Source organism: Cannabis sativa, chromosome 8 (assembly GCF_029168945.1).
Source record: "Cannabis sativa cultivar Pink pepper isolate KNU-18-1 chromosome 8, ASM2916894v1, whole genome shotgun sequence".
Lineage (NCBI taxonomy): Eukaryota > Viridiplantae > Streptophyta > Magnoliopsida > Rosales > Cannabaceae > Cannabis > Cannabis sativa.
The window spans coordinates 45,785,767-45,803,224 of record NC_083608.1 but is presented as its reverse complement, the minus strand read 5'-3'; the positions used below and the strand labels follow the sequence as shown (position 1 = coordinate 45,803,224).

At 31.8% G+C, this 17,458-nt stretch overlaps 3 protein-coding genes across 3 annotated transcripts; 1 reads left to right on the top strand and 2 right to left on the bottom strand.

Annotated features, from left to right (window-relative positions):
- Positions 1–132: 132 nt before the first annotated feature.
- On the bottom strand, positions 133–1,463 carry LOC115699432 (major pollen allergen Ole e 1). The gene is made up of 2 exons (XM_030626828.2): positions 948–1,463; positions 133–764 (listed from the first exon to the last, which is right to left on the bottom strand). The coding sequence occupies exons 1-2, from the start codon at positions 1,117–1,119 to the stop codon at positions 415–417; spliced, it is 522 nt and encodes a 173-aa protein (XP_030482688.1). The 5' UTR covers positions 1,120–1,463; the 3' UTR covers positions 133–414.
- A 4,278-nt stretch (positions 1,464–5,741) lies between these two features.
- Positions 5,742–10,009, top strand: LOC115698988 (GRAS family protein RAM1-like). The gene is made up of 4 exons (XM_061103453.1): positions 5,742–7,254; positions 7,369–7,532; positions 7,728–7,826; positions 8,502–10,009. The coding sequence occupies exons 1-4, from the start codon at positions 6,693–6,695 to the stop codon at positions 9,657–9,659; spliced, it is 1,983 nt and encodes a 660-aa protein (XP_060959436.1). The 5' UTR covers positions 5,742–6,692; the 3' UTR covers positions 9,660–10,009.
- A 1,717-nt stretch (positions 10,010–11,726) lies between these two features.
- LOC115700734 (membrane-anchored ubiquitin-fold protein 3) lies at positions 11,727–14,510 on the bottom strand. The gene is made up of 4 exons (XM_030628366.2): positions 14,188–14,510; positions 13,823–13,993; positions 12,166–12,336; positions 11,727–12,015 (listed from the first exon to the last, which is right to left on the bottom strand). The coding sequence occupies exons 2-4, from the start codon at positions 13,950–13,952 to the stop codon at positions 11,960–11,962; spliced, it is 357 nt and encodes a 118-aa protein (XP_030484226.1). The 5' UTR covers positions 13,953–13,993; positions 14,188–14,510; the 3' UTR covers positions 11,727–11,959.
- Positions 14,511–17,458: the final 2,948 nt, after the last annotated feature.

The window sequence follows — 17,458 nt, the reverse complement described above, 5'->3', positions numbered from 1 at the left end:
GTTGTTGTTTCCTTAATTGATATTAAAGTAATTAATGAAATTTCATTACTTTTCAAGTCGATTCCAGGCCTTTACAACCATGATCCTAAATATCACACTCTCAACTCTTCCATAGCTATAAAAAATAAAAAATAAAATAATAAAAGCTTGCCTTTAAATGATATTGTTTTGGCTTGAGCCTTAAAACCTTACAAAATCATATTTGTAAATTTGACACAATCAGTGAAAGCATATCTTTCTACTGAGAATCCAAAATAGGAAAAAGGGGAAAATCAATGCTTTTTCTTCAACCAAAAACTATACATGTATCATCAATATATATGTATATATAATAGCTAAAACCAACTAAACACACAAACACATAAAGGGAAAAGAAAAATGGGAATAGTGAGACTATATATTGAAAAGAAAAACTTATTTTTTTGATTTCCCACATAATTTAGTCTCTTTCTTTAATGGTTTGAAGTTTAAAGCATTTAAGCTATAAATGCATAGATTGGCTCCTTTAGATTTGACTGTTATTTGATCTGAAGTGACTTTATAACCAGGAACATTGCATGAAGAAGAAGAACTCCCTATTAAGCTTGCCTGACATGAATTAACTATGGCTGATTCTTCAGCAGCACATTTAATACCCTCAACAGATGGTATTTCCATCTTGTAAAGTCCATGCTTGTTTGTTGTTCTGTTCACTGAGAATGATATCTGTTCTGCTGTTCTTGGTGAAATTGCTTTGAATATGCAATCTACTTTAACTTCTGCACCTGTTCATTCATTTGGGCACTTCAGAAAATTTTTCTTTATTGATAGATTTTGTCACTACACAAGTAATATAGAACAACAGAAAACACAAACACAAGTTTCTTTCTATTTTTTTGGTTAAAAATTACAAAAATTAATAAAAACAAGAAACTAGCTTCTGGGTACTTGAGATATATATGTATTACCTGGTAAAAAGTAACTGTGTTTGGAGAAGGTGTTGTTATGGCAAATGTCACAGTAAACAAAACCCATTACAACAATGTGAGAGTTGGATTTAACTTGCCTAGCCTCTAAAAGAAGAGACTTTATGAAAATGCAGGAAGAAACAACAAAGAATAGTAGTACTATTGACTTCATTGAGAAAGTTTTGGAGATGATGAGAATGAGTTGAGATGAGATGAAGACTCCCAAACAAGCCAAGATTGGTTCTTTATGAATAGTTTAGTTTTTGAGCTGAGACCATTTATCACATTCACACAGTATAGGAGGTGAGTTTGTTGAGTGAGTGGATAACAAAAGGGAAATTAAAGATTATTGAGTGAGGAGATGATATACAACTATATTGAGTAAAAAACTTATCTTTATTCACAAGAAAACAAAGACATGTGAACTTGGTTTGGCTCCTTATGAAATTGATGAGTAGGAGAGAGAGAGAGAGTGAAACAGTACTGAGTTAGTGTGAAACTGTGTGAAAGAATTAAAGAGTAGGAAACTTGAGCTTTGGTAATGGTTATTATAGGTTCTAGCCAATATAATAAAAGCTTTTCTCTATAGAAATGGGGTTAGAGAGAGTGTTTGATTTGTCTATTTCTTGGCATTAAATTTTGTAGCAGCTAACCTATTATATATGACATCTTTCAATTTAATTTCCCATGCTCTTGGCTACTGTAATTACATGTCTGGTGACTTTCAAAGACAGTTGATAGTTATTATAAATATTTTTAAACATTCAAGAACAATTACACAAACAGGTAATAAATAAACAACAGAGCAAGTAAATTTAGTTGTGGAATTTAAACGGAGAAATTGAACTAGTTACCACTAACCAAATGAAATTTTAGGCATGAAGATAGCTGATAATAAGACCAATATGATCATTCACTGTGTGTCACTGTCAGCCATAGCATCCTACTTGAGCTGGGCCTTGTACTTAGAAGGCTTCCAAGTTATAGGGAGCCCAATAACTTGTCCTACCAAATCATTTGGGCCTGAGAGCCTAATATGTGAGCCTGTTATAGTATTTAGTATAGGGAATATTTGCCGAGAAAATTAAAGGAGTTTTACATCACACAATTTTCAACTTTTTTACTTTTTTTAGTGTGAGATGGAATTTTTTTCAAAAATACCGTGTACTGTTACTGTATTAAGTTTTCACGGTTATTTAGTTGTTCCATTATTGTTTTAATTGTTCGGTTTTGTTGTTTTATAAAAAAAAAATAATATTTTAATAAAAAAAATTCGTGTGACAGTAAAATTATAAATTTTTACCTAAAATCTAGTATTTTTTTTATAAAAACTCCAAATTATATAGTTTGAAAAGTTGTAAGTTTCTAAATAGTTTTACTCTTCAACAAAAAAAGAAATAAATTTGTAGTTTTACTATTAACAAAAAAGTTACTGAATAGTTTATCTTAAATGGTAAAAATAAGTAAATAGTCTGAAATATTGCACTTAAGTTACTAAAAATAATATTTTGAAACAAAAGTCACATTTTTTTCTTCTAATTTAGTATACGGCAAAAGTCAGAAAAAGTCTATTACATTGGTGTAAAAAATGAAATTTACCAACAAAAACGTTATATAAGTGTAATATATATATCTTTTAGATTATTTATTGAATTCTTTCAAAAAAAAGATTATTTATTGATTTTTTTTTTCTATACAAATATTATTAATACAAGAAACCATTTGACAAGTTGCCATTATAAATATTCTCAAAATTATACAGTCAAAACAGGAGCCGACTGCACGTACGCGTTTAAAATATAAATAAAATTTTGATAATTAATGATGAAATGATTAGTGTGGTCCTTTCTCTAATTTTTGTATGGATTAAATGATAATTAATACTGTACGTACATAATATATGGAGCTGAAAACAGGGCAATAAAAAGTTACATATATTTACCGTACTCACTTTGCTTATATCCTTTAATTTAATAAAATTATGGCTTTATTAATTAACAATTGATTTGGATTTATATGATGAAGTGATCATACGAAAATATTATTCACTAAAAACATTACAAAAGTTAGAACAAGCTGCTGCAATATATACATGGGGTGGGGATTTTAAAACTAATTAAATACAAATAATGAGTTGTTGTAATGTGATTCATATCAATGTACAAAGTTAGAAGATAGTTATGTTAGTTGACAGTTAATTAACTGTTTAGTTAGTTACAAGTTTTTTTTTTCTACTTTAATTCAAATGGTATAAATAATTAGTGTTCAATTTATTTGTAGATGTATTCTTGTGCAAATTTTTGTTCTCTCTCTCACTCTAATTCTCTCTATTTAAAATCAATAAAACTCAAATTCATTTAATCTCTCTATTGTTGCCTTTTGGTGTTATTGTTGTTCATTTGATCTTGATTGATTAATACTGTAATGATCGATCACAACAAATGGTATCAGAGCTTGGAATTAGCTCAATCAAGATTCAGATTCGAAGACTCTTATTAAGAAGATGGCTACAACAAGATTTGAGATTAATAAGTTCAATGGGACAAATGATTCGGGTTATGAAGGATCAAGATGAAGGCATTGTTTGTCCACAATAGAATTTCAAAATATAATGACGAAGAAAGTCTTAAGGAGATTGAAGATGAGAAAAAGAAAGAGATCGAAACTAAGTCACATATTGCCATTCATCTCAATCTAAGTGATGAAGTTCTGAGAGAGGTGTCTAGTGAAGATAAGGCCTTAGGGCTATGGAACAAGCTCAGCTCCATATACATGAAGAAATCACTGGCTAATAAATTGTACTTGAAGAAGAGAATGTATACTCTCAGAATGGATGAAGGGAAAGACTTGAGGAATTACTTAGATAAATTCAACAAAATCACTCTCGATCTCAGCAACATTGGGGTGAAATTAGAAGAAGAGATCTAGCCATTATACTGCTAAGTTCTTTGCCAATATCCTATGAGCACTTTGTTGATATGTTAAGACTCGTTGTTACAAAACTACATACGTTAAGACTAACCGGGAGTAGAAGGCTGTCCAACCAGACAATAATCAAAATCAGTTGATGCTTCCACCTGTGGACAGGCACTTACAAGTGATTATTGGAGGCCCTCACATCGCTGGAGACTCAAACAAGGCTAGAAAGAGGTATGCTCGGACCGAACAGCACGAGCAGAAAGATGAAGTACTGGTCGCGGAAGAAAGAAAGTCTAAATAGTCGTGTATAGAAGAACTAGTCATATCCTTCGGTGGTGGAGGAGCGAAGGTTCGGTGGTGGTGGTGGTTGGTGTTCTTGGTCGTACGTCTAAGTGGTCTCGGTAGTGCGAGGAAGAGACAGAGAGAGAGAGAGAGGGAAAATGAAAACGATAGTATTTTAGGTAAAAATTAAAAACAATAGTATTTAATTGTATAACTTAATTATGAGTCTAAATTTTGTTAGAGAGTATTTTTTAAAAGAATTATTAAAAAGAACTATTGGTGTCTAGTACCTTCATTAGTATCATACCGTTATTCGTGCAATTAAGTATCGTGTCCCATATAACTTAAGATAAAAAACTTTTAGAAAATATCGCTAATCAATCGTGAAACGCCATAAAAAGTATTGGACACCGCTAATACCTAAGAATTTTTTTTTTTTTTAAAGCATGCAAATAAAATTTACCTTTTTAATTTACCTATGTCATAAATATATATATTTTATATACATTAATTGATAAGCTTTTGCATCGACATGATCAATTTGGCTTTATTAATTGTCATGCATGATGATGAGCTATAGCTAGCTAGTTTAACTTGCATTTGCATATTACAAATATTGAAAAAAAAAAAAAAAACTGTTTCCATTTGATGAAGCAATAATAGTGTTTGATGTCATTAGAGGTGTACGAATTATTTGGCTTCATCTAATGATATAGAAATAAATAATATATTAGAAAGGAAAAATGAGAATTGAAAGAGAGAGAGAGAGATTATGCGCATGCCGACTAATATATTTAATTACATTTAAATGATAAAATATGTATTAATTAATTATAAGTGTGTTAATGAATTGAGATTAGATGAGACAAACAGTTGAATCCTTTGGCAAATCCAAAGGTTTGATTAGGCGGCGTCACCGACGCCATATCCGACGACTTTGCCTGTTTCTTCCTCTTTTCCTCTTCTTTGTCTTATATCCTTCTCTATCTACCCCAACATACAAATACTACCAATTATTAATTACTATTCTAATTTAATAACGAATTATATTCTCATCTCAAATTTAGTCATAAACAATTACTATATGACTATATTCCCAAGAATATCAAATAAATAACCATTAACACTACATTTAGATAAAATATTATATTGTATTAATTATTACGACTATAAATTTTAATACAATATAAATTGTATTATTTAATACATAACAAATTATCTTTATTAGTTTGTATTATAATATTTACAAAGGGTTCAGAGTTGGGAAGTCCCAAACTCAACCCCTAACCCCGGGCCCCCGAACTCGAACTCGAACTCAGACAAGGACCCTGACCTAGACCTTGACTCGGATTTGGATCGAACCCTGACTCGTACCCTTACCCTAGCCCCGATCCAAATTCAGACCAAACCCCAAACTCAGACCCCAAACTCATTTTCGAACCACGAATTCCAAACCTCGGCCCCGATCCTAAACTGGGGTCAAGGCCAAGTTTATGGTAAATATAATATTATTTTACTTTTTACATAACATATTAATAAAAGTTAATATCAAACATAATATTGTATTAAATAATATTAATACAATACAATATAACACGATGTTCTAAATACACAGGGATTAAACTAAGTCGATGCATGATCATAACATGGATTTATATATTATAAAATTAAAGAAATCTTTCTGAAAACAATGGGAAAAATAAATATATTTACGTAGGTAGGGTGTGTGGGCGGTCCTTGTGAAGATTTTATTTATATATATTCACCTTGTTTTGCTAAGACATAGTAAATTTAATTCTAAACAATACTATAGCAATGGATATTATTATTAGATACGATCAAAAGGGTCTCTAACCTTATTGGAAATATAAAATATAAACAATATTATGAAAAGAATGTAATAATAAACAAACACTTGGCACAATATTATAATTTATTAGATTTACATTCTCTAGTAACCAATGATATTTCATTCTCAATATTTATATTATTATTATTTTCACAAGAATATATTCTACATATTTATTAAACAGCAAGAAATAGTTCCAGCCAATAAGGAAATATAAATAATAAAAAGGTTCTAATAAGATTCCAAACCACACATTGTTCGTATCTGTGCCGGCTTGAATAACTATACAAATAATGACAAAGTTAATTAAGCCTCAAACAAAAATTACAGCTAAAACAACTTTGTAAAGAGGGTTAGTGATAATATTGGTAAAATTACTTATAATAATTAATAACCCCAAAATCTTTAATAATCAAAATTTTCTTAATAATTAATATATCTTTACTAAAAGACAAAACTTTCCAAATAAAAAGAGAGAAGAAACACTCTCTCATTTCCCCTAAACCCTTTTACAAAACTAATCTTTAGGGGCTATAGCATTAGCAAGAAAGAGCAAAAGTTTACTTTCTATCTATACAATCTTCATTATTGAATTTTAAGGTATCTAATCTAGTATTTGAACTTTAAAATTTTTATTTTTTATTATTATTATTATTTTTAATATAAGAGAGATAAGAAAGAAAGAAAAAGAAGCAATGATGAACTCCCTATGTGGAAGCATGGGATCTCTAAAGAGAGAAAACTCATGCACCACAATACCACCAACAACAACATCACCAAATAGTATTAGTGACCAAACATCATCAATTTCATCAGTACCAAATAAGAACATAATCATAACAAACAATACTACTGATATACAACAACAACAACAACATAGCAGTAGTAGTAATAGTATTAACTTACTGACCCCACCAAGTTTGGATTTCTCAAATCTGAAATTTGAGGAGTTAGACAACAATATCAACAATGAAGATCATCATCATCATCAAGCTGTTGTTCAATCTCCTGACAACACAATGTGGGATTCTATTCTCTTCTCGGACAACCTCGATTCGCCCGATTTCATGGTGATGTCACCTGTTAGAAACATGTCCTCGCCACAACTCTCTTCTTCTTATAATTACAACTATAATAGTTCAATGCAGCAACAACAACAGGGCCAGAGTACTCTGCCACCCATTTACTCATCATCACCACCAAGATTATATTCTTCTTCTCCTCTAGGAAATGCTTTCAATAGTAGCACCAGCAGAGGTAAATATTAATGCTATAAACTAAAGAAATGTCTTAATTGAACATGTTATACTCTTTTTGATTTGATGAGAATGGTTATCTGTAATTTGAAAATTGGATTGGAATTTGGAACAGGTAGTAAAGGACTTAGTCCACTTCATAAGGTGTTGAACACAGTGAACAATCAATATATACAACAACAGGAGCAGCAGCCAGAGACTAGCCTTGCTCTTCCGGCGATTGAGGAGCTTTTGGAGGATTTTATTAATCAGAATAATTCCACAACAACCTTAACTAAGGTCTCTGATATCATATCTGGAATATCATCAACATCATCATCATCTAATTATCAACAACAACAACAACAACAACAACAACATCAAATCATTACCAACAACCACCAACACTCGGATCATCATACTTCTAACAACAACAACAACACTACCTATAATCATAATCATAATTCTAGTACGAGTGTTCCCTTATCACAACAGTTGCAGCTTGAACGACAGCAAGAGAAGAATCACCAACACAACATGCACCAAAATAATCATAATAACAATCTCATGATGCACCCTCCTCCTATTGATCAGGTCAAATCTTTGTCTCTCTCTCTTTTTATCTCCTTATTTAAATAAGAACAATGATACGTGCACGTACAAATTATACACAAACTTAACATATACTTATGTAGTAAGAAATATAAATTAACTTTATTTAAGATGGTTCCATTCCCAATGATTAAAGAATTGTTTTTTGTTAATAATTTTAATATATATTGCTTAAATTTTAAATTATTCTGTACCAATTTAAATTGTTTGAATTTCAATATTTATGTATGTAGTCATTAACAAAAATTTGTATCCATCTTCTAATAATTTTTTTGAGAAAATCTTTAGTATATCTCTAAAAAGGGTGTTTTGGTACACTACTATTCTATAACTAGCTAGATAATTAGCTTTTAAGTCAAATTTTAATTTTTTTTTTATGAACAACATGTAAATTTTATTTTTTTAGTACGTGTAATATAAATAATTGTTTGAAGTTTATTTTCAAAACTATAAATTATTTAAAATTTTCTAAAAATTAACCAATGGTTCTAAATTGAACTAAAAAACTCTTTTAAATGTAAAAACAATTAAAAAACAACAACAATAACAAAAATGGGTGTATGATAAACTTACCCTTTTATGTATCGTGTTTTTTTATTTCTCTTTTCAAGTTAAAATGCTAATTTATGACTGAGTTATATATACGTATGCATGCAGCATGAACAAGACAGTGGGCTTCAATTAGTGCATCTTCTTCTAGCCTGTGCAGAAGCAGTATCCAAAGAGGAGTACATGTTAGCCAGAAGATTTCTCCACCACCTCAACACCATTGTCACACCACTCGGTGATTCAATGCAACGAGTCGCCGCATGTTTCACCGAAGCCTTATCAGCAAGACTAGCCGCAACTCTCACCACACCTAATTCCATAATAACACCCACCACCACCACCACCACCTCATCCAACTCATCAAAATCTTTCAACCCTTTTCCCCCAAACTCTTTAGAAGTCTTAAAAATATACCAAATAGTCTACCAAGCTTGTCCCTACATAAAATTCGCTCATTTCACAGCCAATCAAGCAATCTTCGAAGCTTTCGAGACCGAATCACGTGTCCACGTCATCGATCTCGACATACTCCAAGGATATCAATGGCCAGCATTTATGCAAGCCTTGTCAGCACGATCAGGTGGGTCCCCATTTCTCCGAATAACAGGGGTTGGATCGTCCATTGACTCGGTTCGAGAAACGGGTCGTTGCTTGACCGAGTTGGCTCACTCACTCCAAGTCCCTTTCGAATTCCATGCCGTTGGGGAACAACTCGAACACCTCGAACCCCACATGTTCCACCGCCGAGTCGGCGAGGCATTGGCGGTCAACTCGGTCAACCGTCTCCACCGTGTTCCGGGCAATTGTCTTGGAAATTTACTAGCCATGATTAGAGATCAAGCTCCGAATATAGTGACTTTGGTTGAACAAGAAGCGAGCCACAACGGACCCTATTTTTTAGGCAGATTTCTCGAGGCTTTGCATTATTACTCGGCGATTTTTGACTCGTTGGACGCGACTTTTCCAGCCGAGTCACCTCAGAGAGCTAAGGTTGAGCAATACATTTTCGCGCCTGAGATTCGGAACATCGTGGCTTACGAGGGTCCAGAGAGAATTGAGAGACACGAGAGGTTGGATAAATGGAGGAAATTGATGGAAGGGAAAGGGTTCAAAGGGGTTCAACTGAGTGCGAACGCGGTGACTCAGTCAAAGATATTGCTTGGACTTTACTCTTGTGAAGGTTATAGGTTGACTGAAGATAATGGTTGCTTGCTCTTAGGGTGGATGGACAGGCCTCTCATCGCAGCTTCTGCATGGCGATGTTGATGATATAGGTCTTACGTTAAATACACAATTTAGTATCGGGTCACAATAGGGCTCTCATCGTTGCTTCTACCGGGGGATGCTGATGGATTTATTGCTAAAAAGTATCTGTGGTGTGGAACATTACTCATCTTTCATATTAATTCAATTTAGTATCGGATCAATATGATTCGATACTTAATTGCATTAGTTGATGATTCAATTTAGCTTATTTATCACTTATTAGTGGATTTTGTTTTTACATTTCTGGTACGTGTACGGGGTACGTGTTGATTTGGATTATATGCTCTATTTGAAGATATTTATAGCTATTATATATGTGAGAATTGTTTTGTACAATTAATATTAAATATAAATTATATATATTTTTCTGGAGTTTTTTCATTATTATATTTATAACAAAGTTTGTTAAGTGTGTCACCTCAAAAAAAAAAAAAAATTGTTAAGTGTTGAGTATATTAATTGTACGTGACAATTTTTTATTTGTTTAAATTATTAAATTTTTATTTTACAAAATAAATTAGTTTAAATATACTAATATTTATTAGTCAAGTAACTACAAAATTTTAAAAATATAATTTAAGTATTATTTTTGTAAAAAATTAAATTTATATATTTATTTAGAACCGAGAATTAAAATTAAGTATTTATGCCACAAATTACTTTAAAATAAATATTGAACTTATGCTATTTATAAATTTAAAATTTTAAATACTTACACCGTTAATAAAAATGCTCTGTTGTTACCGCGAAACCACTTTGTAGCTCATTCTTATCTTTTTTTTTTTTTTTTTACAGATTATGCTCTTTTAAAGGAGCTGACGGGGATGGTGAAGGACAATGAGAAATGTGCAAATTGACTAGATCAATATCAATTTATCTCTTATTCTCTTTTATTTATTTATCATTATTCTTATCTGAAATTTAGTATGCAAGTTAATACATTTGTAGCATGTAAATAATTTAAGCACTTACATTTCAGAATAATAAATAAATAATTATTTAAGCACTTCAACTACAAATATCAAATATTATTTTTATAGGTTTTTGACTATTGTTAATCAAAGCAACATATAGAAAGGGAGAGAAGAGAATGTGATTGGGTGGGCGGGTGTAGAGTGGGGCTGGGGCCTGATATGCATAAACATAACACCTATTGCATGTGTGACGTGTATTGTGGACAATGTCCCACATAAAATAAATGGCGAAGAATTAAGCTATATATAAAAACATGGACTACTCCACTACCAATTGCTTTTGAGATGGAACCCCATGATTCTAAAAAACGTGTTACAATTCCATGAATGAAGTTTGATAAATGTGTCAACCCTTTCCATCTTCTGTATTTATGACTACCGCTAATTACTCATCAACTGCCACTCTATGGAATGCTTTTACTGTGAATTGACATGTAATTTTGAAACAATGAAGCAACTCATGTGACTACTCATAAAAGTATAACTTTAATTTTTTTCTAAAGAAAAGTATGAGTAAAAACACTAGACTAAAGACACACCCTATCTATCAGTTGCCGAAAGCTTGTTGACAATCAATTCTTCTTTAATTATTAACTGCATACTTTCTAATCACATAGGTAAATTGTTTTTATTGGTTGGTAAATAATCAATCAAAAAGGCCAGGTCACTAATATTAATGATCAATCAAACTGGTATTATAGGATATTTATATTATAAAGCTTAGATAATAACGATCTTAGGAGGCGTTTGGTTGGGAGGAATGAAAATATAAGAATAGGAATGGGAATGGGAATAGGAATGGAAATGAATAAAATTTAAAATGGATAAAAAAAATTAATAAAAAAATAATTAAATTTTTTTTCTTGTTACATTGGAATGGTCATTCCTTCCTTTTTAAAATGGAATAGCCATTCTACCAAAATGGTGGAAAGATTATTCCATTGGAATGCCATTCCAATACTTCAAAATGCAACCAAACAAAGGAATGGAATGAAAATTATTTCCTTTCCATTCCATTCCATTTCATTACCTCCAACCAAACGCCACCTAAGTATAAATAATTTTGAAATAGATATTGAACAAGCTACCAAAATAAATCAAGCACCCATTTTATAAAAAGTAACATACATTAGCACTATTATGGACTGTAAAACAAGAATGCCCTCCAACAAACATGTGAGAGACCATGAGAGATGGGACTGACTGATTCAACAAATTATTAATTTTTTTTTCTTCTCTTCAGCTACTCATTTTCGATGGTGTCGAAGACCAAGGGGAATCTCAAGACTAACTCACAAGCTTAGACGTGCTCACAAGCCAGTTTTATTACAATATGGAACATGAACAAATATTTTTCTTTGGGGCTTCATCAACTTTCTTTTCTGTTAAAGTCAAATAAACCATTTCTTAGAAGAATTCCTAGCCAGCATAGATATAAAAATCACAAGCTCATCAAGTACAGGGGTGATATTGAGGCGATGAATATAAAAAATTCAAAAAAACTTGTAATCTGGGAGATGAAAACTGCGTACCTGTTTTCATTTTTGCCAAAGATGGCTGAACAACAACATGCATGGTGATTACTCCTCTTGGAAGCTCTCCGAATGGCGCTTTACACTGACCCACAGTCTTGTTGTTTTCCAATATCTTCCCAGCGTTGATCAATTTAATGTCATTTGCTCCTTTTGGTACAATCTTTTTATCTAAGAGAGGCAAAATAAATAATGATATAATAAACAGAAGACAAATTTAAACATCCCAAAATGTAGTAGTTAGAAAGGGAGAAAGGGAAAGAGGAATTTTACAAATGACAATCTTGTAGCATATAATTAAGCCTACTCCATAGATACTCGGGATATTGACAGAAGCAGCGATGTAAAGCTATATGGACATAAAGCATGTCCAAGTCCAACAACATAGCTTCACTCTGATGCCAAACTTTAGTCATTATCAATTTATCATGTTGACAAAAATGAAACTTTTGGGTAAGGAAAGTAGGTGACCTATGTACGGTGCTTATATGTCCACTTCCAACCAAATCTATTCAGAATTCTTTTCTTAAAAAAAAACTAAAATTCCAAAAATCCACAACAGGGTCTTTGAGCTACCACTTAATCCTATAATCTATTCTCTGAAAATAATAAAACTCAGCAGCTCACAGTTAATCAAATAGGGGAATTGGAGGAACAGAACACCAGATAATGTGAAAGCAATACCTTACCTTATAAGCGCCATAATAAAAGTAAACTAAACGGTGACAGTTAATAGATTGTTTACGCAATAATTACAGTAACTCGCAATTAGAATAATAAGAATCAAACATATCATGAAGGGAAACAAATATGAATATAAGAAAGCAAGTTGAACAATTTAATGCACCGTAATCCATGACCGTTTCTTTGTTTCCATAACTCAAGTCTCAAGATCAATCAACACAAGTAAACACAAGTAAAAGTTACGATTTCCATAATTGTTAAAGAATTTCTGAAGGAAAAAATACAGCGAATTTTCTAAGAAAAGAAAAAACCGAGCCCATTAATTTCTTGACGATAATTTCAAAGGATCATACCATTTTCGGTCTCACACATTGTCAGCCCATAGAGTAAGCATGTATCTTAAAATAGAAAATAATAGCTTTTCAATTTCGGGAAGTACTGTAATAACAAAAACTATGTCCACCAAAAGAAATGATAAGGCACATACAGATGACTTCAATGGAAAGCCCATCACCATTAGGTTGTTCAACTGTATCCATAAATTAAATATGCCCACTTGCAACAATTCAGAGAGAAAAGGATAAACGGAAAAGGGGGATTCCCTAAACATGAATCATTCTCAACTTAACAAAATCAGAAAAAGTAACCTACAAGACACTCAAAATTTAAGGCCAAAAGGTTCTTTCCCCAAATAAAAAGTTTTTCTTAGTCCAACATTTAATTTATTCACCAATTATCTTCATACAGAGATGGTTAAATTCGATTAATACACACCTACATTCAATACAACACTCAAGATTAACAACACATTGGCTCAAAAACAGAATCAGTCAAAATGGTTATCCCTTTTCTGAGCATGCCAATGAGAAAAATCAACACTAAAAGCCAAAAATTACCTAGCTACAAGCAATGACATAGGAACAAACAACATGAACTATTTCAACAACAATTGAAAAAATTGAAAATTTCTGACCTTTAGGCCAGTCAGCAACGATTCTCTCCTTAAGCATTGCAACGGTAGAAGCCGGCGAGTATCGGAAGGGACCAATATCTGATCCATCATAAAGACGAAACTTCAGCTCAACCAGGTCCTCCTCCGGCATTTGAAACCTTCCCCCGATTCAACGTTTCTTTCAGCACAAAACTCCACAAACAATCAAACCAAAAAATAAATTAATCTCAACAATAACACAATTCTCAATTGACCTTCAGCATAAATCGCATCCAATATTCAATACCTCAAAAAGAAAAAAAGTGTTCAGCAACCAAACAAATTGACTAAAAAATAATTGATTTTGTGTAGAAAACATAATCGTTATATAAATATCAGAAAAATACCTGAAATAATTGCAGAAAGGAATCGAGGGTTTTCACTGTAACGGTTTCAGACAAAGAGACAAGAAGAGATTCCAGTGAAGATGAGAGAAACCCTAACCCGATCTTGACGCTTTTTTTTTCTCTGTTGTCTATTTTTTTTAATTTAATCGAAAATTGATTAAATATTTATATGAGTTTTTTCCCTTCAAATTACGGTTTATTTCCATATATAAATTTTCTTATTTAAGAAATTAAAATACAAAATAAATTATAATTAGAAAGAAAAAGTAAGATTTGGGGGATTTCGAATCTTGTCAGTGTAAACGGTAGAAACAAAATTTGTGAATTTGTGTCAGTTAAATTCGTAATCCCACCGAAAATATTGACTGTTACTCTGTATCCGCGAAGGATTTCGGTGCTGATAATGACCAATAGGATTTCATCACGTGAGTCATTCGATGACGTGGCGTGTTATTATTGGTGAATGAGAATTGATTAACTGTGGCTGCGGATGTAGCGTAGTATTGACAGTAACAGGTCGGTGAAAGAAGGAAAGCAACGACAAATACAAAGTCTGGCTTATTGGGTGGTCAGTCAGTTTGACCAAATAATATTAAATACACTTCTTTTCATGCTCTTTTTTTTTAATTTTTTTATTTTTACTTTTACCACTTTTTTTTATAATTCTTTTCAGAAATATTAGGCACGCCATGAGAAACGACAATATAGAGTTGTGTACTGTTTTTATTGTACGGGAAAGTTTGATGAATGTGCTTGTAATAAACATTATTAACCATTATTACCCATCTTTAAAATGTGTCTTTTCCTTAATGTAATTATATATTTAGGTAACTATTTGAGAATTTGGTATCTTATTTGCATCGAGTTAACTAGTCAAAGTAAGAGGTTAGTTATGAACTAATGTAGCTCACCAATAAAATATGAAAGAAGAAACTCATTTGTTTCTTATTATTTGAAGAAGAAATGTTCTTAAGTTTGGTAGAAACTTTATTTTAAAATTGAATAGTTTACTTTTAAAACAAGTTCATTATAATTGAAATTAGAATAATCGATAATAAATAAGTGAATTTAAAATATGAAATAATTAAAAATAATATTTTATTATATTATTTATTTAATTGACTAAAAAGGAAATCAAACTTGTTTTATTTTGTTTATATAAATGAGGAAGGTAATTAATTTTTTTAATTTAGCTAAAATTATTTTTTATTTATAAGTTTTTTTAACATTTATTTGTCTTTAGCTAATAATAAAAATTAAAATAAATAATGTAAAAAACGGAATGTTTCATTCTAAAATTAAGGACTTTTTCCTTTCTTTTATCCTTAATTTATGTGTATCTTACTAATTTTTTCTATTACAAAGTTTAGGAAACAAATTAATGAGAATTAATTCTCTTTTTTTAAATAATAAAATAACTAAATATAATATTTTATTATATAATTTATTTTTTTTTTATAAAAATTATTATATGATTTATTTAATTCACCAAAAAGGAATCAAATTTATTTATTTTGTTTATATAAAAAAAAAGGTAATTAAATTTTCTAATTTAACTAAACTTACTTTTTTTTATTAATTTTTAAAGATATATTTGTCTTTGGTAAGGATGGTTTCATGGCTATTAAAGTAGATATGACCAAAGCCTACGACAAAGTCGAATGGTGTTTTCTAGAGAGTTTGCTTCTTCATATAGGGTTTAATGGTCGGTTGGTGGATTTGATTATGTTTTGTGTCTCTATAGTTACTTACAATGTGACCCATGGTGGTCATATTATAGGTCCAATTACTCTTAAAAGAGAGTTGAGACAATTGGAGACCTGTTATTCATGTATATTTTCCTGCTTTGTGCGGAGAGTTTCTCGTCTCTATTGAAAAAGTATGAACGACATCGTTGGTTAACAGAGTGTAAAGTGGCTAGAGGCGCTCCAACTGTTTCTCACATACTCTTTGCGAATGATAGCTATGTGTATTGCAAGGCCAATGAGGTGAACACTGAGAATGTGCTATATCTCCTTATTGTTTATGAGATGACGTCAGGTCAAAAAGTAAATTTTGCTAAGTCCTCAGTGTTTTTTTAGTACTAACACGCATGTGGATCTACGTGCCCGTTTGTGTGCTCTTATGGGATTGAGTGAGGCGGGCAGTCGCTATTTGGGGTTACCTTTCATTATGAGAAGGAACAAAAATGCAATTTTAGGCTTCCTTAAGGACAAAATGAAGAAGAGAATTTTTAGTTGGGAGACAAAGTTTTTGTCTAAAACGGGTAAGAAATTTTTTTTAAAGTCCGTTGCTCAGGCTTTACCAAGTTACGCTATGAGTGTTTTCCTCTTAACAAAGGAAGTTTGTACAAGTCTTGAGGGCATGATGTCTAATTTTTGGTGGAAATCGCAATCAAAGTCTTTTATAAGGGAGTGAGTTGGTTATCATGGAAGAGGCTTTGTAGGCACAAGCATGTTGGTGAGTTAGGCTTTCGTGATCTACGGGACTATAATCTCTCGTTTTTGGAAAAACAATGGTGGTGGCTGTTAACTAAGGAAGAATCGCTTGTGGGTAGAATTTTTAAAGCTCAGTATTATCCTAACGGCTCGTTCTTAAGGGCTGAGTTAGGACAAAATCCAAGCTTCATTTAGCGGGGTATTTGGGTTGCGCAAGATCTGGTTCGAAGAGGTGTAAGGAGGTCGATAGGAAGTGGCAAATCTGTTAGTATTTTGCTCAATCCTTGGTTGTCGAATGTGAGTAACCCATATGTCACTAGTCAACACCAGGGACTTCTGGATAAAAAAATTTGTACTTTGATGAGAATTGGCAAGAGATCTTGGGATTTAGAGGTTATTGATGATATGTTTGAGGATAGGGACAGAGAGTTGATTGTTGGCATTGAGTTGAGTAATACCATGGATGATGATCACTGGTTTTGGAGTATGGAGACATCTGGCTTTACAGTAAAGAGTGCATATAAATCCCTTCAATCCTCTACAGGAAATTGGTTGTTTGTGGATGATGATCGTGGCTGAAAAAAACTCTGCAGTTAGCAGTTCTCCCTAAAGTTCTACAATTCTTGTGGAGAGCTTGCTCGAGGTATCTTCCAACCAAGGTACAACTCAATACTAAGCATGTTAATGTTGATCTTACAATATTTTATGTGTTGCTTGGTTGTGATTTTTCACGCATGTTGGAATTTATCTGTGATCAATTCATTTTCTGTTACAACTCAAGAAAAAAGTAGTTGACTTTTGAATTGTTGAATGGTAATAACTTTGAAATTATT